The sequence below is a fragment of the Lasioglossum baleicum genome, chromosome 11 (assembly GCF_051020765.1).
Source record: "Lasioglossum baleicum chromosome 11, iyLasBale1, whole genome shotgun sequence".
In the NCBI taxonomy this organism is placed as follows: Eukaryota; Metazoa; Arthropoda; class Insecta; order Hymenoptera; family Halictidae; genus Lasioglossum; species Lasioglossum baleicum.
This window is the reverse complement of record NC_134939.1, coordinates 14,510,613-14,538,496: the sequence shown is the minus strand read 5'-3', so window position 1 is coordinate 14,538,496 and position 27,884 is coordinate 14,510,613. Positions and strand designations below refer to the sequence as shown.

Sequence of the window (27,884 nt, the reverse complement as noted above, 5' to 3'; positions counted from 1 at the left end):
CAATGCAAACATATTTTCTTTTGCACAAAGATCCGCAGTCTAGTGATAACTAAATGGCAAGTAGTTAGAATGCATAAAATCCGCGGTCCATTAATATAAACAATAAAAAAGGTCTGCGAATATTTACCGTTTCTTGGAGAGAAGCGTGTACGACTCCTTGGAGCCGGTGCAAAGTCGCATCCGCATTTTGCGGGCGGCTCTGTCGACGCCTCGCTTCTTAGCTACACCGCCGTCCAAAACTGGCATCCAGGCGAATTCGATGTGGGTCGATCGGCGACAACACAAGCGATCATTGAATACCGCCTACGAGCAAACGGGTACACCCCACCCACGCACCACGCGATCGCGATCCCCTCGCCGAGCGTGTGTGGAAAAAGTTCGATTCACGGACCAACGGCGAATAATCGAGCCAACGCGATTAATCGTCTTCCGATCCCCTGTGAGCACGGTAATTATTTCGTTGGGAGAATTTTTCCTAGTCAACAGTAATATAAATTCACTGCGGATAATTCTCGTTGGTTGCGGGGCTTATCGGAGTGAAGGGAACTATCAACATCAACCCACGATTCTCTTCTTCATATGCATCAGCATCACCGCCGCCCCACCTCCACTTCTTCTCTCCTCCCCCACCTCGATCTTTCTTCACTGCCGTCTTTTCCCGACAACTATTACGCTGATAAGCTCGCGCGGCGTCCGGTCAAAAGCGCCTCTCATCGACGGACGAGCTCTGCCCACCTCCTCCACCTCCTCCTTCTCCTCCTACTTACTCGTGACACGTTTCTGCTCTCACAAACGATCCCCCGGAATCGATTTCTAGATCACGGCTAATGCACCGTGCGAAACTTATCCGTACGCGGTTAGGCAGCCTCCCGATGAAAAAGTCGCGGACCTTTATAAGTGGCCTTTTTGTCTCTTAATCGAGGCAGAACCGCTCGGACGATAAGCGTAAGTGCAGTGGCAAGAAGTCACGCTACCCGATTGCCCGAGATCAAAGGGGGAACTTGACAGCGACGTGTTTCGGTTACGTATGGATTCTCGAGTGGATGTTTCGAGAGAGCTCCTTGTGTTCGTCGACCTCAAGTTGAAATCCTTCGCGTGGAATTCGAGGCACAAAGCGCCGATTGTGCCGAGGCTCCTTCTGCTATAATTCCTGTATCCGTCAATTTCCTGTGTCGAGAGAGACCCGCCTCTCCGTACTTCCGGATGCCGTTCGATTTATCCCGATCGCTGTTCCTCGCGATAGTTCAATAATCTGTCGTAATTTTAACATTCGTCATACTATTCCAGCACAAAAAACCACAGTAGTCTATCGCCCGACGATGATGTCCTCTCGTTCAGGGATCAAGAACGTACATACCACGTAATTACGTACATGTACTTGTACATATATACACAGCGGACAACGTTCACTTCCGAACGGGCCAAAGAGACAACTCCGCTCTTGCCCGTTATCGCACTCGAGATGCTTCGGTCACGTTCCAATTTCTGAATGAACCGACGACACTACGATCACCGGAAACTATAAATTCTATTCTTAGCACAGTTCCGATCTCCGGACGACGCGGTCCCGTTCTCCGAGATATTCTCCCGAGGAAAATTGCGAGCGACCAGTCGAACGAATTTGCGTAATTGTCCGGAAAAACCAACGCACGCCCTTCTCACGTCCTTTCCGAAAACTATTTTTCACTGCGAGTCCTCCGGAAACTTCCTCGAACTGTGACACTGTCGACCTTAATCACTTTGCCCTTTACAAGCTTGTTATTACGTTTCAGTTCGGAACCCGATCAGAGTTGCTTCGATATCCAGGATTTCCGCTGGCCAGCGATGTAAACTTCTCTTCCGTTGCTGAGTTGTATGTACGTATATAACGGCGCACTGGGACCCGACTAATACAACACGTCGTAAGAACGTTTACAGAAGCAGTACAAATTGGAAGCTCGTTATTTTCGTCGGGAGGAGCGAACGTGCTGTTAATCTTGAATGAAATCAACACGAGGACACGTGACCGAGCAGAGAGCCGACGAGGCAAACGCGAGGCTCGCGTTTCTTCGTATGAGCCGAGCAACGCGGCAGCAGGCCGATCGTGCACACAGTGTGTTCGTCGACGAGCGACAGGGGGCAGAGGGTCCTCTCGAGGAGAGCCCAATGGCGAAAGTCAACAAGAGCTCTCGACGCGCTCGCAAAAAATCTTCAAGTCGCTGATAGACAGCACACTTACTGTTCTCTCGGATCGACCGATACGCGCGTCAACATTGCCTGAATATCACCAGGACTTTCCTTCGCGTGACGTCGCCTAATATCTTCCAGTTACTAGACGAGTCGAGCACGAATATCTCGAGACACTGCATGGAGTTCTTCTGATAACGCTGTTATCAGTATTCAAAGGCTACGCGAAAGTATCGTAGACGCAATGGATGATCTGCGAGACCACCGCGTAACACAGTCAATTTTTCATAGGCTATTCAGAGCTGGGGAAAATAGTATTTTAAATAGTAAATAGTAAATGTGTAACCCTATTTATTTTAACACATTACCGACCGGTGATTACAGCACAATTTTGAAAAATCTATGGTGCATGGCTAAACACTTTTTAATGGAACCTTCAATAGCAAGAGAAATTTTCATGGTGAACTAGCAAGTCACCCTCAATAATGTCATCTAAGAGTTTCATCGAAGATTGCAATGTAAAAGAAAATTTCTATATGCTTTCTTTCGGTACAGCACAATTATTGAAAATCCTATTAATAGGCTTCCGATGGGTAAAGTGTTAAAGTATCTGTACAACTTTGAAAATTAAATATTTTATTTGACGCAGTAATTTTTGAAAATAAAATAATTTATTTGAGGCAGTAATTTTATTTGAAAAACATTGAAAATATTTATGTTTTGTCTTTATTTTCAATTTAAATTTTATATATTATTGCTGAAAATAACGGTTCGAATTCAACATACTTACGAGTGTAAATCGTTTTTTAACGATAAGGTAGACTGTATGTTTATACGGTTTCTCAGAGTATTATAAGAATGAAAAAAGTAAAATATTTTATTTCGTGTGTCTGGGGTTGTTAAAACAGAAATATTTTATTTCGTGGATCAAATTGTTCAAATAGAAATATTTTATTTTGAGGTTCTGATTGTTAAAACAGAAATATTTTATATTTTGGAACAAATTGTTGACATAGAAATATGTTATTTCAAGGTTCCGATTGTTAAAATAGAAATATCTTATTTTCGAAATTGTATATCTTATTTAAAATACTATTTTCTTCAAGCGAAATAAAATCTAAAATATTAAATAGTATTTGAAATACTTGTCTCGCCAAATAATGCCCACCTCTGAGGCTATTCGCCATGCGAAAATGTTCACAATACACCTTGTAATGTTTATAGAGTCACTGACCGAAAATCGTAATAGTAATTCACGTATAAAGTATGCGACTTCACACACAAGATTACACAATGATGAAAAACACTTGCTGCTACATAATAGCACGCTATAGCTTCTCGAAAAGTCACTTGTGGAAAACTGTAACAGTTTCCACGTCCGAGATGCTGCAGAAAACTCCTGAACAAGTTGAAAAATCGTTGGTTGCGCACTGTTCACTCGGGGGTGAATTGTCTTCGCCGGCGGTAATTGTCTCGCCCCGTAGCTGGCTAGTTAAGCCGAAGAGTACGAAGTAACGAGATGAAGAACCGATCGAAGATAGAGTTACGCGCGAAGTTAGTTTTCTAGTAACACTCACAGAGACAGAGACAGACAGGGGAGAGTATAGGATTCCCGCACGTACACTTGAATGGGCCTAGGTAAAGAGCGCACGTGCGTCCGTACGTGCGCGAGACTCGACGGATCGAGTATGAAACAAGAAGGCATGCGTCACGCGCTCGTAAGGCCCCAGCTAGTGCCGCAACTGCACCGGAGGGGGCAGATCACTCGGAATGGTGGAGGAGAAGGGGAGGGGGGGACGACACACGGCTGCAAGGAAAGGAAAATCGACGAGTGAACTCACAGGGAGGAAATATCTTTCCTCTTCTGTCTCCCTTGATTTTTCTAACCGTCTCAACCTCGCCGACCATCTTCTTTTATTTGTTCATTCATGTCGTACACATACCTAGTTTCACCCCTTTTCTTTTTTTCGTTTACTCGTTCGTTTTGCTAATTTGTGCCTCTTCAGAGTTCTTTTCCGTCGTGACTAACTGTACTGGTTTTCTGCTCACCAATCTGAGCCTTTTTCTACGTATTACGGTGCCGCAAGTTTCCAAGCAGTAGTACAAATCATTTAAACAAGCCGCTACCGTTCTTCATACGGCTATCATACTTTAACACGTTCACTGCGAAGCAATTTAGTTGGAATTCGGTTCGAGCAACTGTGTTGTGAACGAAACTCTATTTTGGAATAGATAAATGCATGAAATCCGCTGTCTACTGTTGTACATATTTGTATTTTGTATACGTATATGTAATTTAAAACGGTGGAAAAACATTTATTTATCGACATATTATGTAGAACTAAGAAATTGCAAATCAAATGAATATTTCTGCTTCAACGCACAGTTTGGATTATAAATATAAAATCAAAAATTAAGGGGATGCAATTAAGGATAAGCAGGGAGGAAATATATTTTTCCTCTTCCGTTTTCCTCGATTTTTCCTACTGTCTCAACGTTGCTTTCCGCATTCTTTTATTTGTTCGTTTCTGTCGTAAACATGTCCACCTTCGTCCCTTTTCTTTCTTTTGGCTGCCCCTTCGTTTTCCCTTTGTTAATTTGTGTCTCGTTACAGTTTTCTTTCCCTTCTACTTTTTTCTTCTTTCCAATGTAGACTTTTTTGTATTACGGTGCTCCGAGTTTCCCAGGAGTGCAGATAATTTAAACAAGCGACTACCGTTCGTCGGGTTTTCGAGGAAGCTGACCGTTTGCGGTCGAGAGAATCGCAGAAGGAGGAATGAAACTTGCGCGATATCGTGTTAATAAAGATATGAATTATTGCCGGCGTCATTTATTATTTCTATCTTCGTGATTTTTAATTTTCAATTACAATTACTGGTGTAGATACTGGTGTAGATTATGAACACATGGCACATTCTTTGTTGAGCAATGTGGAGTTTTTTTTTGAGATGTCAGAATTAGTTAAAAAATTCTAATGAAAAATAATAAAACGGTATTTTTAAATTCTTCCAATATTTAGATTGTTTTAAATTATGTCTCAATTTTTGTTATAATCGCATAAAATCCGCTGTCTAATTATAAGTAATGTAAATATATGTACACCCTCGTGTCAAAATAGACGAACATTTTGCATGTTACGTATGCTTTGCGTGTTTTTGATGTTGATGGTTTTACTACTCGTGCTTGGATGTTCAAACTCATTCATCTACCACTCGTTTGACACAGTATGTATTTGCCATTCGTTTTCTCCACGTCTATATCTTTATCTTTCGACGTCCCTGTTCATGCCAGTGAGTCCATCCGCTTCTTAGATTAATCCTCTCCTCTCTTCCTTGAGTTACCCACGGCTTCTTCTCGCGTGGTATTTTCTGTAGGTTGACCCCGTGTCACGCGTGCATATGTTTCTGTGATTGCTGGCACCGAGGAGGTTCAGTACCGTAGGAGGTAATCGTCAATGGTGTAAATCGAGACTATTTTCGACCTCCTACAGTCAGATTTCTCAGCTTGGTATGTACATAGTATAATTGTGATTTTACGACTGTAGACGGACGGAGCTACCAATGTAGTTTGCATTTTTCTGTGATTGTGGGTTCAAGTATTTTCCGGTGGTAGAGAATTCAATGACTCGGAGGGTACGCCCCATTATCCTCGGACCATAAACTTCCACATAAGTGGAAAAACGAGGTCGCGCGCGAACCCCTTTTCAACAAAGGTGAGAATTTTCGAGGGTTGGTGAAACGGCACGCGTAACATATGCGAGAGAGCCCGACACTCGATCCCGCCAATTTCCGATGGAATTGCGGGAAAAGCTCGCAATCTGGCCGCAAAATCAGACCGACGGGGAGGGTGGAGGGAAAGCTAGAAACCGAAATTAAACGTCCGACCTTTGTTATCCGGTAATCGGCGATTCGCCGATCCGTAAGTGATTTTGATTCGAAGCCACCGGACGCAGACGTTTCGGTCACCAATCAGTATGCGACAATGGGCCCAATTCGCCGCCGGAATTGAACCGTTCCCGCGTGCAATTATTCGAGTGCGTTCTACCTGCGGCTACCGCTAATTCGATCTTTTATGCAGGCTGTTCATTTTCCGAATCATGATTATTCATGTACGGTATACTATTTTTCCCTCAATCCCCGACGATATTTATCGAAGCATATAAATGATTAATTTTATAAAATTGCTCTCTCTCTCTCTCTCCTTTTTTTGTTTAACCGTTAACTAGGGATGGGATCAAGTACCTCGCAAACAGGTTCGAACCTTGATTGATGGAATTCGAACTCTCCACAAGTACTTCTATAGCGAATTATTATCAATTTGGTCATCTTTTGACAATGAAACAGCAATTACAAATAATACGATACCTATCTGATCGTCTGCTGTGTTAGAAGTGGAAAATTATCTAAAATCACAATATTTCGAAAGCAAAGAAGACCGGTTATTATTTTGGCGTGAAAATTCAATCAAGTACCCCATTTTATCAAAAATTGCACGTGACTATCTTTGTATAATGGCCACTTCTGTACCTTCAGAGCTTTTTCAAAAGCAGGGAATATCATGGATAAAAAAAGAAATAGGATAAAACCAAGTATTGTAAATGAAATATTATTCTTAAACAGTTACGAATTTAATAAAGAAAGTGCTTAAAACCTACTATGCAGTTTTTATTTCCAAGATTCGAGTACTACTTGTGAAAGTTTCGATTACTTTCAACATCGAAGTACTTATAAGTATCTTTTCGAAACTTGTAAGTACTCATTCCGAGGTTCGATAACTACTTGTATACAATGAATACTGTTCAAGTATAATCATTGAAGCTTTTATTGCTTTTAAGTAGTAATCGAAACCCATGAAATGAAACTAGGTTATTGAACTAGACTCGGATTCGTGAGTACATATTGAACTTGATCCCATCCCTACCGTTAACCCTTTGCACTCGGAACTATTTCGTATTTTAACACGAAAACCACCATGGATGTGATCCAATCGTTTCGTCCGGAATTATTTTTCAACGGAAGATTTTCAAATTGTTTTTTATATAAAGCAGCCATTGGAAATTATAACTTTTTAGCAAATAACGTGTTAAGTAACATGTGATTTCTATCTTTTTGGGAAACTAAATGTTTTCAACAAATTATATGTACTATGTTATATGTTCAACATATGTAATTGTTTGAATTATTCGATCGTGAAAGATGTGGATACATTGACGCGTGTAAACGTCGATGGAAAACTGGATTGTCGGAAATAATGTCAAGGCGGTGATTTACAGGTTCTTCCACAGATGACGAAGGGTACTGTCCCAATGCGGAATACACCGGCACGGCAATACACCGGGTGACGCTGCAGCATATGTGCGGCACTCGTAAACTACGCGGGCACAATGCAAGCTCTTCGGCCTGATTGCTATTGTTCCAGTCGCATGTGCACGAACATAGAATGAAAGTCAACGATGCTACAACACTCGGCGGTTATGCCGTAAGAATATTGTTTATGTAAGAAATCAATTGTGATGCGTAACCCACTATGTACTGCTATTTCAAGTCGTACTCCACCGAGTCGATTCATTCAAGTGTTTAAAAACTGTTGGCTCTACAACGCAACGGTTCCCCTGGTGTTCGAAAGCCGCAAATGCTTCTGTATAATTGTTACTACATACATAGTTACGTGTATTTAAGTTATATAATAGCAATTGAGTAATAGCAATACTTTGCTATACCGATTTGTTACTGCAGACGTTTCCAACGTTGATCAATAACGTTGAGTAATAACTAGACTGCGGATCTTTATGCAAAATAAAAATTGTCCGCATCGATTGCAAGAAATAGAAAATACATTGGATGTTATACCTTCCCTTAATGATTTTAATAGGGAAGTCATATGTTGACTACATCAATTTTAAAAATTTTCCAACATCTTCGAATTCCATCTACTCAATTTTCACATATAAATGCATAAAGATCCGCAGTCTAGTAATAATACATAAGTGTATTTTGTTGTAATATCTCTATTTCACTCTAGTTTGTTGCAATTCATTATTTTGCATAAAGATTCACTGTCTAATAATGTATCCACGATTGACAGTTTATGAAGGCATAATTGTAAAAATGATTGCAACTCCGAACGAAAAGGATTGAAGAGTATTCATACATTATCTTCAGCCTACTCAAATGATCAAAAAGAAGAAAGTGATTCGAATTTGAAAGGAAAAATGATCTGGTACGATGTCACTTGTTATCTTGAAATTTTACAAAGATAGAGATGTTTGAATTATCAAAATTCTGTGAATGCGAATATATCGCGGCTATGAGTCAGTTAATTCAACAAATTAGTAACCGTATGAAGGAGCATGATTTCATACGGAAATGCACTGGGTGGTTCGCTTAATTTAATAACCACAAAACTTTCTAGACAATTTAATATTTTATTCGTGTTTAATTATACTGCTAACTTCGTCATCTCGTAACCAGTTTTTATTAAAATTTATATGTTCAAACTCTTGAGAAAATTCAAACTCGTGTTAAATAAATTAATAAATAGTTTATAAGCAGGCTGCGATTCATCAGGTAGAACCTTGTTATTTTATACTTGAACACATCAAACGAGAAAGAAAGGTATGACAAAATACAATGTCGTACATGTTTGTCTAAAATAAAATAATTAAATACAAAACAATGTACGATTTCAAGAATCAGTAGCTTATTTATAAACCATCTTGTTAGTTAATCAGTGTAAACCAAATGTAGTACAATTATACCAACACAAATGAAGAAGAAATTAGTTCCATCAAAGTTTACGTATTTTATGTACTCAACATGATAGATAAAAAGACATACACTGTGCTTCCAAAATAAGATTTCGATTAATGAACACAGAACAGAAGAAACGAGAAGCTGTATCCCCACACTTCGTCTGATAATTTTCAATTTCACGAAATGATAAATACATAAATGACCATTAATTACACGGTAAATAAAGAAAGCAACGACAAAAGATGAAATGTGGCTATTTTTATGTATATAACCTGTGACATTCGATAACGTATAGATATCGCGTGGAAGCAAGTTCATACAGTCGCATATTTGATGCAGAAACAAGCCATAAAAATTGGAAGATTAGTGAACGTTGGTTTCTCTGAAGCTCATTGAGTCTGTATCTATTAAACATTCGAGTATATCACAGGTTCTCGCAAACTAATTGAAGGAATTTCTGTGTAAACTGATAATAACCGGCATTTACGGCGCGGATATCTATTATTCCCCTCGGCGGTTGCATCCTGTGCGTCCATTTCAAATTACCGAGCAAGCACGTATGCGTTAATGTGCACACACGTTCCCCCTGCCTACACGGAGACAGTCGTTTGCCCTAGCTATCTATACCTACCTACCTACCTACTCACCTACTCGTACATATCCATTCACCAAACCTGTCCCGTTTCTGCGGGCTTAATGCGAGCAAACTATGCGAGTGTATTAAAACGCGCTAAACGGGCGATAGCTATAAAGCCGGCGCACACTCCGCCCGATGCGGTGTCTCGATTGTGCGATTAAAATCCAGCGGAAGTTCCTTCGGCAACTGCGAAATTGCGGGAACTGCGAACAGGTTCAACATTTACCTGACTGACTTCATTGTCCGAGAAGAGAAAGGATATTCAAAAAGTTATCATACCGATGTGCTTTGAATATCGAATGTATTCGACATCCTCCACAAGCCAGGTGGGGCGTCTCAGACCCCAAGAAAATGTTACTGAACTGTCACCAATTAGTATATTAATAACGTTCCTCAGAAAGTCTTCAGACACTTGTGTCTAAGGCAGGGCCCGCTAGATAGCCTTACTGATGAGTCCTCTAGCGGGTCTAGGACGAAACACACCTGTCTTTTCCTCTCATAGAAAACAATTCTATAGCAAACGTGGTCTTATGACGTATCAGATTCAAATCCGAATCGACACGTTTGAGGTTTCCTACAAAATAGCTATTTAGTGTAGAATTTGATCGAACCTGGCGCCGATAACATTATTCCAAGTTTATTCAAACAATTTCGATCGACAAGAATTTCTCATTTACCCAACAAAAACATCCTGTGAACACGAGCCAAGTTCCTATGGCCGTAAAATCAAAAGAGGAACAGGTTTTTTGGCGTGGCATCCACAAATTGTCAGAGAGACGGTAAAAATGTATAGCTACATAGTATTGTTTTAGAGATAATTTGATTCAGTGTTTGTATTATCATAAGTTTCTTACATGCGGCCTGCACAACATTTTTAAATTTGTAGCTGGCCCGTTGTAAAAAAAGGTTGCTCATCCCCGGTGTAAAAGGAGATTGTGCGAGAACATGTCTGGTGCACCACCGTGCACCTAGATGAAAAATATTATTTTTCCTGTTATTTGTCGGCCGGTTGACACGGCGAAATTGTAGAAGGAAATGTCGAACGTGGAGTTGCGACGCGAGCGCGACAATAAAACAGGAATTGCGATATGCAGGTCGTGGCGCTATGAAAGAGGGCGTGCGACACGTTTTCTCTCTTACTCTCCCTCTCTCGTCACCGCTGAAAAAGTAGCAAAGCCGTACAACGCTGCCATGGTATATACAGCAGATTTCGTAAACAACGAGATTAGCAGTCTACGCACGGACGCAATATAGCGATAAACGAAGAGGCGTGAATACAGCCACGCCGGTCTTGCAGCGATAACGTAGATACCGTAGGCGATAACCTGTATTATGAATCACAATGCTCATTAATATGAAAATGATATTCGTTATTTCCCCGAGATTCGCTTATCTTGCGTGTACCGGCGCAAGAAAGGACAATGCACTCGGGGAACTTGCGCGCGGGAAATACGTACTCGGTTGTCTCGCTGCAGACCTAACCGAGAAAAAAAAAACAATAAAAGACGTTACGTAACGCGTCGTGTTCATTGTGATATACGTATACACCGGCTATGTACGTAATAAGAAAGCCGCGCGGTGTACATAAACTTTGTAAAATATAACAAAGAACTTAGCCAGCGCTGCGCACGAACAACACTAAAGCCATTGCAATTTGTCTTTTAGCCCCTCCCCCCTCACCCTTTCGTTGAACTGGATAAACTTGGGTCGGTCGTGATTATGGTTGGTCCGTGAAATTTTTCTGTTCATTTATAATCAGAATTTTAGGGAAGTAAATTTAGAGAAGCTGTGGAAATATAGATGATGAGAGTAGACTGCGGATCTTTATGCATTTATGGCTTATGAATAGGGTTGCCAGATCTTCTATAATTGATATGGGTCTTCTATATTTGAACTTGATCTTTACGTACCTATAGGAATTTTCAAAAATCTTTGAATAAAAAAGTTTAAAATGTGCTGTGTACCTCTTTTACTTGAACTTCTATATTTTGATACGTAATTGCAGTTTTCACTACTTCTATATTTGGATAAAACATTTCTGGCAAACCTACTTATGAATATTTTCAAAAAAGGCTAGAATATAAAATTGCATGTGTTGTTCCATACTACATTTCCTCTGATAAGAATAAACTTAAAACTAGTTATAAGGCGAAAACCCAAAGGCAGAACATAAACGAAATTCTACTTGTAATATAGGAAGATATTAGAGTTTAATTACTTTAGGCAATACTTTATTAGAATTAGTTACCCGACTGCGAAATATTGTGATATCTAGCGAATACTGATACATGTATCTAGTTCTAGACTACAATCTAATTGCTATTAATATGTAGTAATATATGTATATGCATTTAGATATTTAAATATGTATCTATGTACATGTTAGCTTATATGCCAGAACTGGTTTAAAGCTTCTTGTTTCTAATAAAAAAAGGATAAACTTGCGAATAAACTGTAATAAGAACTATCGTGCACATTCAAATGAAACATACAGGGTGTTCTCTATTCAAAATAGAACTTTCGAGGGCGACTGCGGCCTAGATCGATCTTTTATCTAGCGTTTTTCACTACCGAATAACCCCATCTTTGCATCGTGCACCCTCGCAATCCTAGAAACGAGTCTACCGCCTTAACGAAGCCGCGGAGGAACATTGTCGCAAAGGAAATATGTAGTTACTTTAAACGACCTCGGGGATCGCCTCTTTCAAGGAAGAACAACATTTTTCGGACACCCTGTACACAACTTTAATATACCGCGAGAAACATGCCGACCATGTCGCCAGAAAAGGACACACAGGAAACTCTGCATAAGTATCAAAGACAAAAGAAACGAGAAGAAAGAAAAACGTGGCACTATTATACTTTTTCCGTGCTGCTTTCTGTGAGATTACGAATGTATCCCAATACATACAAGCCGGGTAAAAAACCCTGAAATGCACTAAATTGGATACAATATGCATTCATGCGAGTTTTCAATGACGGTGCATAGTGCTGATCATTTGAGCGGATTACGAGGACCTATATAAAATTCGGATTCCCCAGAATGAAAATGCCGAAAGCGGCACAATCGGCGCGAACGGAAATTTGTTCCGAAATCCGAACTCACCCTCGAGGAGGGTGCAAGGGGGAGGGGATGGGGCAGATAATGGGGGGAAAACAGAAAGAAAAGAAAAAAGTGGAATGACGCTCGAGGAAGGTGAAAACAAAAGGGAGCGTGGAAGGGGTAGGTGCCCCTTTCGACGGGAGCGTCTAGGTTTTGACAGGGCTTGACGAATTTTGACACGAGCCACCGCACGTCTGCTCGAATTCGGAATGCCGCGCGCGGATGGAATCCGAGGGAGGGCATGCACCGTGGCGAACCGACAATCGAGATAATAATGTAACGCGTACTTGATCGTTTTCAGTTCGCTGTCACGTTACGTCCTAACGGTGGGAGCAGCCTCGAGGACACCTCTTTGTGAAGTTGCGCGGCTGCGATTGTGTTTGGATAGGCGATTCCACATACGTATGTACGCACGTTCTACGATTCACCGCTTCTCGCATGGATTTGGAACTGGCTAAACATCATCGGATTTTTGCGGCAGCTGCCCGCGCGAGAAGGGCATCGAAATATAGGAAAAAGACCGCACGACCGCGTTGTTCTGTATTGTTTGAGGCCGATTATCTTCGCTCCTGACGCGTGATTTTCCGCTGCCACTGACAAAATACATTCGATCGGATAGGCGAAACGTCTGTCATAATAATCGCTCGCATATTCGACGGAAAATGTTTTCGTCAATCATTACGCACAAAAGAAATACTCATATCGATCAAAATGAAAAATTGGTGGGTGTAATTTAAAACGATAAAAACATCGGAAGAATTTTAAAATACTGTTTCTCCTGACTTGGAATATTTACATTAAAACTGATGCAACTTACTCGTACAATGCACGAAATAATTTAATAACGTAACAATTATTTCACATTACTAATATGGCAATTATTTAGCGGAACCTCAGAGCTGCTGAGGGTTAAATATTTCAATTGAAAAAAAGAGTAAAAAAATGTGAAAAACGTGCTCTGTACACAAGAAGAAACTCCATTATGGGGCAGAGTGAATCGAACGATATTGCTGTTCGGTTTTTGAGAATTTAAGCTGGCCACTTCAGAGCCATCAAACACTCCGATCCGTATTTAATGTTCGTAGGGAGATAAACGAATCGCAGCGCGTGCATTTCCGTGGGGTGCAAATGGCAAATGATGCACGCGCGCGCGCTCGCTCGCTCTGGCACAGCATTCTGGAGCGGAAGCGAAACGATTGGAAATTGGAACGCGTGCTTCGGAAATAGGGTGAAAGCATGGGGAGGGGGGGAGACCAGAACGGTTAAAGAAAGATGAAGGGAGGTTCCATAGAAACCTGTTACAAACGAGGGTATCAAATTCTTCGCTTTTATACGGTCGGCGCACGCATACGCGGGGACACTGACGACGAAATGATGCGCGTGCGACAGACAGACGTATTGTGTTATTAATGACGACGAAGGGTCAGTCGATTTCGAACAAAACTTTCGAGCGAAACTACCTTTTCGGTGGCGCGACACTTTCCTCCCCTTGGCTCCCCGCTTGGCTCGCGCCCCATGCCGAGTGTCAGAGTTCATTTTTTGGCGAAATTACTTCTACGCCCGGCCCTTTGAAATCTGGACGTTTTCCTGGTACCGTGAATCCTATGCAATTTGTTTTTCTACCCGGCAAACGCGACGTTTCGTGTTGCAACGAATTTGGGCATTTCCGTTGAAGGTCCAATCACGACGGCAATTCTGACAGACGCGGATAAATGATAATTCGATTCCACCTATTTCTCTGTGCCACGAAACGACGCGACGCTACGGTCAATCCATTTAACGAAACGCTGCGCGTCTGCCCACCGGGTGTACAATGCCAGACTAAATGATAGGATCATTCATATATTCGAATATTTCGTGTAATTAATCTTTTGCAAAATGTATAACAATCTTTCAAACAATCTTATATTTACTAATTATATTACAATACATGTAGCTCTCAAACTTTGTTGTAATTTATATTGTCGGAACTTACATGTGTTTTTAACTAAAAAATAAATAAAGGAAGAACCAAATACATACAGTAAGGAGCAAAACTGAACCAATAACCACAAGCTTTGTATAAATCATTATTTATTGCTAGGAATATAGAAGAATAACCAAAAATCAACATTATAATTATTTTTATCATAGTTAGAAGTAACTTAAGACATTTTTTTCAGTAATTAATATCTCCTCGTTTAGCAGTGACAACTAAAATAGATTGGCAATATTTAATATATTATTTATTTTTAATATTTCGTCCACAACCCTTGTGCTTGTAAAACTGCACTAATTCGCTTTGGCATACTTTCTACTAATTTTTTGCAATAATCCGAAGATATTTGTTCCCATTGTTCTTGAATTGTTTCCCATTGTTTTGCTCCTTACTGTGTAAGAACCCGTTGTATTTATATTTTTCTTTCCCCGATGTCGACTCACACTCGACAAAGAAGTGCAAAGGGTTAAAGCGTGTGCCATTAATTACGAGACTGACTGTAAATCGCTGATCGAATGCAAAAAGATTTAATAACTGAGACACGAGAGAATGGTATTTGCATTGAGAGACTTGAAACACGCGTCTCATTTTATTGCTAGTCAAGGTGCAACAGCTCGGTATACAATGAGGGTCAACTGGCAAGTAAACAGCGACAGTGTTATTCGAATCACGTTCCAAGATCGGACGGTTCGCTCGCTCCCGTTTCCGACATACGATTTCCGGCAAATTAAATCAGTGCTAGCGTGCGCATCAAGATCTTCGGACACTTCGAAATTTCCTCTCCGTCCGACGCAGACGACGTTTGTATCGGAAAGCGGAAGCGGAAGCGGAAATTATTTTTCTGACCTTACACTTCTGCACTTGTGTCACCGTTGCACTGATTGTATAGTCTACTATAGTCCGGAAAATTACGGTGCTGTGAATATTTAGAAACTCGAGCAGGATGTGTACAGGGTGGGGCAACAACTTTGTCCACCTTGAATATTTCCGTACTTATAATAATATAAAAATAATATACATATAAAAAACTTGTATGGTATTGAGGAAACATTGTGACATGAACAATTTTTAAGTCTACTGATAAATTTACTGCGGATCTTTACGTAAAATTAAAAATGTTTGCATTGATTGAAAGACACAGGAGTGAAATAAAAATTTCTTTCTTCTTTTAATTATCTGATTAAGCTGAAACCAATACGCTGACGTCTTTAAATCTTTTTAATATGTCTTTAAATTGTGCTTACCCATTTTCGCCATAAATGTATAAAATCCGCAGCCTAGTGATAAAGTAGTACGAACTTTGATATGTGATCGGTTTTATGTTGCCACTTGTTGGTACTTTCTATCAGCTGAATGTTACAAAACGAGACTATTGCGTCTATGCATTGGTATTTATAGACTCGGTTGCTTTTCAGTTTTTTCCAGAATTTCCAGTTTTTCATTATGCCATGCGGTACAGAATTGAATGATTTCAAGAAACAGTGGATCTCGGTGAAGCAGGTTGAAGCAGGGGTTGAAAACAGTTACGAAATCGATTCCGGTTCTTGAAACAGTTACGATATCGATTCTGGCTCTTGAAACAGTTACGAGAACCGAAAAATATTACATATAGCTGTTATGAGAATATCGGTTATGGTTTTTGAACGAGTTTTCTCAATCCGTCCGTTTTGTTGTAACACAGAGCTACATTCATATTATCCTTTCTTTAGCAGAACGGTCTGTACCCAACATGTGGCACTTATTCTTAGTAATAAGGTGATTTAGAAGGTCCTGCATTTTACTCACGATGTACCTTAGCCCTCCGAAGGCCATGCTGAAGTAATTTTTAACCCATCGCAATGTGTCGCACACATTGACGAAATGTGACGTAGACACAGCGGCAAGACGTCCTCTTCAAGAGGAGTCTTTTCGCTGTCAATGTGTCCGTTGCGTAAATTATGGTGGAGAGCTCGAGCGATAGTAAATGTATTTGTGAATGTACGTGTGGGGTCACAATTGACCCTGGCACTGTGCCTCGGTAGTCCCAGAGTTAACCCTCACAGTTCCGAGAACCATAAAGTCCTAAAGTCGAAGGACCACTTAAAAATTCTACCAGTATTACACTCGAATAGTGACTCTGAGAAGCGCCACTAAAAATTGCTGTACCATTATTTAAAATATTGTTTAGATTATTAAATATGTCTGTGTCTTATCAATAGATAGCGGATGTACACTAATTTTTAGTATGTGTGGATGTAGAAATATGTACTATGTATTTTATGTATTGCAAAAATATATTCACGTCAAGTTTTGTATTTCTTACTAATTTGACTTCGTTTTACGTCATTTGACAGTACAAGGACAGAAAGGTAAACCGATACATTTTAATGTAATTGAAGTGGCATTTCTGAAAATCTGCAATGCATGAAGCAAAGTACATTACAGTAATTTTGAACCGGATAATTGGCTCGAATAAAAGTTACAAGAATTGAAAATTAAAATGCGCACAATCTTATTACATGTTTCACTACTCGTTCGAAAGAGCTTGATCCTCCCAGCATCATTGTATCATGGATCCAGTCCCAAAGATTAATACCACGTTTTCACCGATCGTTTAGTGATCCATCAATCCTTTCAAGGATCCGTTAAAAAATACGAGACAGTATGACACGCGGCTAGAAGAGCCGTGTGAACGGCACATTATTTTCCGTCTTTGCTTCGCACTCGAAGATAAAACGAATGAGTATACTTGATCCAGGATGGAAATCCTTCTTCCTGTCGGCGGATCGTAAATCGATCTGACGTCCGTTTTCTCCGAGACAGTGACTAACGAGGTGTAAAGACACTTGGCGGTGGCGCGAGGAAGCAATGATGGAGAGAATGCGAGTCCAAATTGGCAAATAACGTTAACACCGCGCCAGTGTTCTAGTTCCAATCTTTCCTCTTCATCTTAATAGTTGTGCACAGCACCGTCAATTGTGGTGTGTTAACCCCTTGCCGTGTTTTAACGTTTAACGAGCCACACTCGTCCATGAAGATTTTGAACAAAGTCTAACAAGTATGAATGTTACGCCTTCTTTTTCAACTAAAATAAAATTTGATTCAGACGTTTTTAGCTAGCAATACAGTTTGATAAGAACGTTTTCATCACTTTAACCGTAAAGAAAATGATACGACAATAGGTTAACATCCTTCAAATATTTTCAAGTGAATCATTTCGTCTTTTTCCTGCCAACTCAACTATTCTATGAAACACGAGTCTTATAATTGATGACAGGCACTTGAAATCAGCATAACTTTTTCATAAATTGACCAAACGACTTCATTTTTTTCTGCCAGGATAGGATTAGATTACTAGTTAACGTGAATTGTACATTTTTGAGAATTTGCGTTTAGTTCTAATTACGAAAAAGATACTAGAAGTTGCTTGCAACGAAAATTTGAGAGATGTGTACCTACCTCGACGGGGGTGAGTTGATAAACTTTTATAGAAGAGTGAGTGGTCTTATTCGCAGAGTACAAAATTCATAATCGAAACTAATACGTATCTTGCTCTACCAAGAGAAATAATTTATCTTGAAAGTTGACAATATGACAGCTTAAATTGCATATTTGGAAATTTCATTGTTTTCGGTAATTTTTAATGATCAAAAAGTATGATAAAGTCAACGTAAAAATGTAATTTTGATACCCCAACGCGACGCGACGAGAAGTAGTAGCATGTAGAATAGTTTGTTAAAATTTCAGGAACAGCGTCGTAAAAGGGGAAGGCAGAGTGGCGATAGAAGTCTTAATCTAGCGACTCTAGGAATAATAGCGATTGCGGTTAGTGCCTTTTGTCCGAAGCATTGTGGTTTATCGTAAAAATGTGTATCACGATATCTGCTAGACCATATCGCAGTGGTCAGCCGAAAAACGCGACAACAACGACGGACGAACAGACGTATCGTTGTTTGAGAAAAATCCTACAATGCGCCGACTGGAAACACCTGTTGCACACTGGCTGAAGGTAAATCAATCGAGCTGGCAGTAATGCAGTTTGCGGGAAAGTCGTAAAAGCTTGGATACGCCTTCGAGTTTCTTTCGTTGAAATTCGCGGTGTTACGTTGCGTGTCGGTCGTTTTGCGTAACACAAACCTAGGTATTTATGCATAACAATTGTCACTGGCAAGTGATACCGAATGGAAACGCTTTATCACTCGATCTTGGGCCTTTTATACCGGTTTATAACAGATAAATCGCTTTCACTCCTAGACATGCGCCAGACTATTCGTTGCCATTACAAATACGCGTTCGTTACCACGATATACGTAACATTAGAAGTGGAATTTAATTGTCGACCGTAAATTCCATTTATGAATGCGCATTTCTGTATAGAGGGAACACATGTATGTATTGATTTGCTCGAATGAATCTTTAAGCAGCACGAAATCTCTATTTCAGCCGGCTTTGAAGTGCCCCTCTCATACGCATAATTGCTTCTCAGAAGTTATACAATTTCTTCGAGTATTCTGTACCGTCGGAGATTATGCGTAATAAGATGAAATATTTCCCAATGAAACGATCTAATGTTTAAACCATTACCTTTATTTGCGGTAAGACGGGGCATTGTCACTCGCAATTTATTGTCATTGTCATTGTCATCGGTAGACTGCAGATTTTATGTGAAATATCTAATTATGAGATACAGAATGCCAATAAAAATGTTCTTATTCTTTTTATCAGTTTCGTGTTTTACAAAATAAATAAATTAAAATAAATATATGAAAGAAATTTTCTACGCTACTATATAATCTATAAACATCTATTGATTTGATCGTGTTCTAATTAAATAAAAAAGTTTTGTCATTGAATTACTATGATTATCCCACCGATAATTTTAGTACCATGTTGCACTTGTTTGCCCAGCTCAGTTTCGATGCCCCTTACCTCGTGGTAGTGCGGACAAACGTTTCACAAACATCGTGCACGTATATTCTACATACAGCGAGGCATTACTGTACTACCTGAACGTATCATCAATAAGGATAATACCCCAAGGTAACCTTTTCTCAACGATTCCATATTGCCATTCCCGCCGCAACGTATGCCCGAAGAACTAAAAGACCTCTGAGAATAATAACGCCGTTTGTCGTTCCCGAAACATTCGACTGTGCAAAACTGTCAGAAAATTGCAACCTGGTGGTCCGATCGCGAACCGTCATACACGAGGCATTCCGAAGTGAAACAAAGGAGGTCTTTTTTCTTTTTGCTTTCCATAAAATAAAGGCTCACCGTGCGTGCCTATACACTTATTGTACATCTGCTCTCGTGCCTGTGCTCGTGCGCGCATACCGACGAGCGACGCGACGCACGCAGTGGTTTCTGCATACGTTTTCGGATTCAATGATTATTTCTCCGCGTACCAGTGAAAAGCGCATTCTTGGGTCCGGTCCGAGCAGAACTCCATACATATAATATGCCTGGCGTATACAGGGTGGTTCACCAGATATTACCAACTCGATTTTCGTCGTTATTACCATTCGTGGCGAAGAATGTTTATATAAAGTTGAATGGAGATACGAAGATCATCGGTAGACAGCGGATTTTATGCATTTATGGCAAAAATTAATAGGTGTCATTTAAAACAGTGAAAACATTAGATGCTGACATAGTAAAAATACTAATGAAGCTGATTTCATTGTTTAATTACTTCTGTACAATGTTCAAGGTTTATCAGTGCCTGATAGACTTACAGAATAAATAGAACGTGACAATTTTAAGGTTAGCTTAGTTCTTAGCGGAAAAAACGCCGAAAAAATCGGTTTTTATTTTTTTTTAACAACGGCGCAGCAGACCAAAAAATCTGATAAAATTCATGAACAATACCTATAACAATATATCGCTGCTGTGAAAATATAAATGTGGACACTCTGGAACTTCCATGTGAAATCTACATTTTTTCGATTTTTCTGAGGTTTGCGATTTTGTACAAGCAGGATTTTCACTTTAAAAATCCGAAACCAATTGCAGAGTATGTATTTGGGTTCTGGACATGTGTCAGATTTTTTTCAGAATTTCTAAACATCGTTAACTAGGGAAAATGGGCCAAAAACTGATTTTTCGATTTTACCCCATAACTATCCTCCGGATCGAGGTACAGGGTTGAAACTTTGCACAGTATGTTTTTTCTTGGTGTCCTATCAATTTATTATTTTTGACTACCTTATCCGGCTATCTTTAAAGATAAGACTTTCATTATCAGATAAATCGTTACAACGTTATTAAGAGAGTCGTGATTTCATAACAACGCTAGAATTAAAATATCTCCTTAACTAATAGTTTTTCGATATTTATACGTTAATATGTACTTTTTTGTAGAGAATGTGAAGCTTCATCGACTTAACTTTCTCGACTTCATCCTTAACTAATGGTTTTTCGATATTTATACGTTAATATGTACTTTTTTGTAGAGAATGTGAAGCTTCATCGACTTAACTTTCTCGACTTCATCCTTAACTAATGGTTTTTCGATATTTATACGTTAATATGTACTTTTTTGAGAATGTGAAGCTTCATCGATTGGTGCAGGAAAGAACGGTACGATCCCATTAAAACAAATAATGATGACCTTCATATCTCGGAACCACATTCGACCGTATATAAACATTCTTCTCTACGAATAATAATATCTGGTGAACCACCCTGTATACATACAAGCAGACTACATATCGCAGAGGACATAGACGCGTCCCAGTGAGAATGTGCATGTGCAACTGCCTGTTCCGTCCGGACGTGTATAGAGTATAGGTGGCCGACGTTCTCGTTGCGGGTGTCATGGGATTATTGCCCGAACTCACGAGCACGTCGGGTCACTGTACACTTCATAGGTATAGCCTCATTCACAACAGGCTGTTCACTTGTTAGTGGCTTTGTCCGAGAAACCCGGCCTGTAACGTGGTACGTTTGCGGTTGCGTCTTTTAGTAATGGCTTAACAATATCTAGCGATGCAAGACGGAGGACGCTCTCTTCTTGGCTCGCGTGATCCGTGATCCGTAATCCCTCCCTGTGACCTACACAATTGAAATTAATTGCAACGTTCCATACGCTGCTCTCTTTTTACTCCTCGAACCTTCCTCAGCTATAGGTATGTATGTAATACAAATTCTGCTACGTAACTGCAGCCACCTTGATAACTCCGCAAGCAATGACTCGAACAAAAATTGGTTCAGATGAACGATACACGGCTTGAAGAGGGCTACATTGTGCTCTTCTCAACTTTTTCGAGATGCTCTCAGGTCATTGATACGTACGATAACCACACGCCCTTTATTTCACCCTTTGCCCTACAATGCCGGGTGACAGCGGGTCAGCATCGCAATTCTGAACGGACTCTGATAAATGCGTATGCTGTTAATTTCCTTTAAATCGAAATAAAATTCTATTTTGGTTTTGTTAATGTACAGCTATGTGCATAGAACTATCACACAAGACAAACTGACTGGTTGTACAATTTCATTTTAAAATTCTTACTTCATGTTACATTTTTCTTCCGCAATGATGTGATTACTAGACTGCGGATCTTTATGCAAAATAAAAATTGTCTGCATCGATTACAAGCCAGAGGAACCAAACAAAAAATTCTTTCTTCTTTTAATTTTCTTATTAACCTGAAACTAATACACCGACGTCCTTAAATATAATAAATGCATAAAATCCGCAGTCTAGTGATGACTTTTACAGCTATAACTAAATCATGGCTACTTATGCCAATACCAGTCAAGCTGACTGGTACTTCTCAAAGTGGAAAAGTATCTCTTATAGGTTTTGCACTTTAAATTCAACCTTTTGTAAATCAATTTCACCCGTTTGCAACTCAAAAAATTTCACCCCTTCGCAAAACAAATTCAACCGTTTGCAAATCAATTTGATGCGCATTAAGAACACTTAAAATTAGTTATTTATTTATCTGGACACACACGTGAACGGTGTGTGTGTGTCGAGGGAAAACTAAATTTGTATCTTTGAATTCTTAGATATCTTTTTCTTTTGGGGTGTATTTTTTCCTACGATAAACCAGCAGATCGTATTGTTTGGAGACTGAAAGTTCGATGGAAATTGCTCGTTGTCCGTGCGTTGTTGATCGACTCGGTCAATCCGTACTCGTTTTGCACAATGCTTGTACGCCGAAAAGGAAACGTACGATTTGCCTCGATGAATAAATTACTCGTTGCACGGTACTGAAACCCGATCGGCAGCCCGTTACTGCGTGCTTTTCAGAAAGGAGAAACGGTACGAGAGCGACACTCGCAAAAAAAAAAGACACGGCGGAACAGCCGGGACGGATTATCTAATTCCATCTTATCTAGCCTTTACTTTCAGTTGCGACTGGTTCCACGAGGTCGGGAACGGTGCGTACGACTTCGGCCGCGTCAACCTCATGTAATTACCCTGACGTGCTTTCAGTTGAAACTGTACGGGTCGTTCGCATCCTTTCTGCTCTCTATCGCGCGTCCACGTTTAAGCGTGACTCGGAATTATTATCTTTCACTTTCTGGATCCGTGGAACGTGACGCGTAATTGTACAGTTTAAGCGCAAGAAAGCCAAACCGTAATTGGGCGTTGAGAGCATAGAGTATCGGGAGAGGAATTGGCGAATTAATTACAATACGGGCGAACTCTACCGAGGATAACGTTCGAACAAGAGAATTTACGTTCGTCGACGAAACTCGAAGATTTTCTCCCTTCTTTCATGCCACTCCCAACAATTACAGTACTGTTTATATTATTAAATATGTCGCTACCGAATCAATTACTACACGTTTAAGTATCGCACGAGGTATTACATCAATTTCGTATTCGTAAAATTTAAAAAATACACGTATGTAGAATGGAATTATTCCTGGTCGGAAGAAATGTTTAATTTTCGAGTTGAAATAGCTCCGAGTCCAAAGTGCAAAAATACAAGAGAGAGAAAGAGTTCTCGTCTGCGAAGGGTCAAATAATATTTTACTTGAATGTAAACAGTGTGACACACGAAGCACACGACCTGCCTGAGACGCCTTCATACTTTATATTCTGTGAAGAATTAACCGGACGGTTTTTTCCGAGCAGTATATGGCTCCTTTTAATTTCTGCGACTGCAAGCAGCGAAATGATCAACGTGTAACCGTTTCATTCGAGACCATTCCGCGTTCTCCAAAGGTTCCCCCTCGTGAATGAAACAGGCGCGGCGCGGCCGCCACGCCGGATGTAGCTCGCCCTTTTCCTCGCGACAACTTCCTTTTATCGAGCAAAGATTGCAGGCACAAAGAGCAGCAGGTTTAGCAGGTAGAGGGCCGGCCTATTCCCAGTTTCGTCGGTGCCTACGACCTGGTTGATGTAATAGATTAAAGCGAGTACCTGGCGTGTACCTACACGCGCGCTCTCGTCTACCACTCTCGTGGAGCCCGTTTCATCGACTGGCCTCTTTTCACAAGGATGTAAGACGAGAAGAGTGTTAAAATGAAGTAGGCGTGCATGAAAATATCGTTGGAAGCCGCCGCTCTCTGCGCGACGTGATCGCGTCACGGTGCTATTTAATATTCGGTAGGTGGAGAACTCTTTATGGGCAGCTGAGTGACGGTTGAACAGATTTCGCATCTCTCCACGTCATTCGAAACACAATGTATACATTGCGCATGAGAAAAATTGCACGACAACGTGATTACACGATAATATCGCCGGCGATGATACGGAATCTCATTCCCCCTCGCAAATTCCATCCACTTTTCTCGTTTAATCCTCTTCCTGTTTTCTTTGGCGCAACGGTCGCGTGACTTCTTACATTTTTTATTCCGCCTTACAATTCTCCGACCCTCCTACGCTGCTCGCGACGTCTGCTAACCCGGAAATTCCAGAAAGCAAGAAATTTTGCAGACAAGTTGAATAAGTTATGTCTAATACTACCTAATTTTTGTTCGCGCCATAATTCGAGTTGAAACAGGGTTCGCAGAAGTTCCATGACCTTTTCTTCAGCTACTTTGGAATTTATTAAGTACATGTGGTCCCATGAGAATAGACAAACATAAAAATAAAACTTCTTCTTGAAAAAATTATTATTCTGATCAAATTTTAAATTCATATCTGAAATCTAGACACAACTTTCTTTTTCTTCGAATATTTTAAGAACAAATGATACTACGAAAACGGTTGAGAGAAAAGTTGCATCGTTTATTTTTGTGTCTACAAAACCGTATGAAAAATGTTTGAAAAATAGGTTGTGCAATTTTGAAAATAGAAATCGTGGACTTGTAACGTAGATTTTTCTACTAATACGTTCTATTCTAACTGAATAAATAACAGCAACTATGCGAGATGAATGCTTATCAAACTTATTATCCCTGAACTCCTCCATTTTCATATGCAACCGCGCACAAGAGAATTTTTCATGGACACAATCTACCACGAATACCTTTTAACGTAGAGAGAAAATTTTCTTTCACCCGTAAAGTAATCCTATAGCGGTTTCGCGATAAAAGCTTTTAAATCCTGCGAAAATTGAATAAACAATACAGCGAATTCTATGCAAAATCGTGTATATTTTACCTGTTCTTTAATCCCTCACTATTAAATATTTAATCGCCAATTTGAACGCGTGTACGGAATACAATACGTAGCAAGGATCTTACAATAAACCAACACAGCGATTCCAATCTGTGATCTAATTTCAGGCAGTCTTTAAATCGTTTTGTTATTCAAACGAATGGCTGGCTCGGCAGTCTTCGTGATTTATTTAAAGCATCTACGAAATAGCGTTCCGCAGAATTTATTGTTCACGATTATCCCGCGCGTAAACATTTCGGAGAGAGAAGAAAAATCAACACGTTCAATATTGTGCTTTATTAATACCGACGATGTAATTTTCTCAGCATGGATTCGCCGCATGGTGCAGCCATGTAAATGCTTTCTATACCGAGCGCGTAAAGACGTGATTTCAATTTAACCGTCGCTCAGCCAGATTCGAAGTTGAAATATTGCTAACTTATTACAACTGAATGTTAAACAATTTTGCCATCATGCGGATTATTAACGAAATAGCTCATCCCATAGACCGAACTCTATATCGTTGCGCAACACGTAATCATGATCTTAATGATCGGCATAAAATTCTACGCGCGATAAAGTTAACTGGGATTTGCTTGTTAATAAACGTACCACACTAATTTTTTCGTTTCATCCCCGGGTACGAAAATATTATACAGTCTTCGAGTATCGATTATGAAATCTCTAATGCATTGTGCAACATGATTGAGCCGTTCTTAATGTTCCGGTACCTGTACCGAAGGATTACGCTTTAAATAGACAGCGGATTTTATGCATTTATGAGAAAAATGGGTAAGTGTTTATTAAAAACAGTCAAAACATTTGAATAATTTTGGAACACTATTATATCATTTTCAACATGTTAATTAAACACATATTAAGATAGAAAATAAATTCCTGTTTCACTCCGGTTTGTTGCAATTCAGGTATGTGCAAAGTTTTTCTACGATTAGGAAAGAATAGTGACTATATCAAACATATGCAATCATCTAATAATTTTGAATACAGTCTGCAACTTTTCTAGAAAATAATTTTAGCCTTCTCGAGACTGAAACTACACGAGAGACCTGGGGAAAATAGTATTTTAAATAGTAAATAGTAAATAATCCCATTTATTTTACAGTATCTGTACAACTTTGAAAATAGAATATTTCATTTGATGCAGTAATTATTGAAAATAAAATATTTTGTTTTGATGCAGTAATTTTGTGTTTCAGATTATTAAAATGGAAATATTTTACTTTGTGTTGCAGATGATTAAAATAGAAATATTTTACTTTGTGTTTCAGATTATTAAAGTAGAAATATTTTATTCTGTGGATGAAATTGTTAAAATAGAAATATTTTATTTTGAGGTTCAGATTGTTCAAATAAAATACTATTTTCTTTAAGCAAAATAGAATCTAAAATATTATTACATTTAAAATACATTTAAAAAAGAAAAGAAAAATTTGCAGGAAGATGGATTTACCCGTAGAAAAATGATACAGTGAAGAATATTAAAAGGTGGTTTCTAAAAGTAATCAATAGTCTGCGAAGGTCTAAACGAGAATTTGGCCTTGCAAGGTATTATTCCGAAAAAAGCAAAACGCGTAAATACTTTTTGGAAGCAGTGTACCGCATATCTGTAATTGATACTCGATGCATCATAGAAATCCGCGAGCGTACGTTTGCAAAATGCTGATATTTGATAAAGCGGAGGCATTGAACGGGCAAGACGAGCTTCATATATGCGAATCGCGGATTCACGTCCGTCTCTCATAATGCGAAATTGCGCGTTCGAGGATCTCGAAACGAGGCTATTAAAGAGGATAATATCGGTGCTGGGGCGCAACGAGTTTTACATCTTGCATGAAACTCAATTCGGACACGCATTTTAGACAAAGACGGGCGCCGAGGCCAATTACCATACGGGCAACTGAAAAATGAATCTGTAAATTAATTTACCGGTGAGCTCTCGTGTATGTATCTCGTAACCGCTCTTCAATATGCGTCTCCGGTTTGGCGAAAGGCTTGCGCGGTTGCGTTGCTGCCGCTACGTCCACGTGAGTGACTGTTGATCAGATTTCGCGTCTCCCCGTGTCGTCCGGAGCACCAAACAACCATACGATTACACGTGCGAAAAGATTGCAACAAGGTTATTAAGAACGATAATATCAAGGGCGGAGTGCCATTTACATTCCTTTAGGATCAAACGGCTTCGCCGATTTCATGCCGTCGCGTCGCGACGCGAGGGGATTATAATTCATACATTTCTTCGCGACGCTCAACAGATGATCGCGCGCATTATTACGGCTCATAACTCATCGGACACACGTGTTAGTCAAAGTAGAATGAGAAAGAATCCATGTTACGAAATGACGCCAAGTATAATAACAGAACAAGCTAGTGAGTACCTACTTATCACGGCTTTGTATTGCTCGTAGAGGATTGTACCCACACAGTCACTGCCATTATTGATCACACGCACTTCAAGTCGGAAAAACCTTCTTACAAATGGACCAAACGACAACAATTTTTCCTTATCTTTTGTTTTACGTCATTAATATTACTACTGTTTCATTAAATTTCACCTCTGTCAAGTGTAGGAAGTATAGGAAATAGTTGTTCAGAATTGTTAACCTGGTAACGTATTAAAAAATCATCGAAATCGTTGAGGTGTTTTATGCACAATTATCAACAATATAATAGCAGTGCTAAGTGTG

The 27,884-nt window shown here is 39.7% G+C and overlaps 1 protein-coding gene across 10 annotated transcripts in view; it reads right to left on the bottom strand.

The window, feature by feature from the left end:
• The window catches only part of LOC143213626 (rap1 GTPase-activating protein 1), a 159,036-nt gene that overhangs the window by 92,842 nt on the left and 38,310 nt on the right, over positions 1-27,884 (bottom strand). Inside the window, exons 1-2 of one of the 10 annotated variants that reach the window (XM_076433669.1) lie at positions 3,335-26,545; positions 128-2,468 (exon numbers count right to left, since the gene is read on the bottom strand). The exons of 8 other annotated variants lie outside the window; for them this stretch is intronic. In XM_076433669.1, coding sequence (XP_076289784.1) covers positions 128-246 — 119 coding nt within the window. In that variant the 5' untranslated portion in view covers positions 247-2,468; positions 3,335-26,545. Of the gene's footprint in view, positions 1-127; positions 26,546-27,884 lie in introns of those variants that run through there. One more of the 10 variants, XM_076433668.1, reaches the window with a different exon arrangement.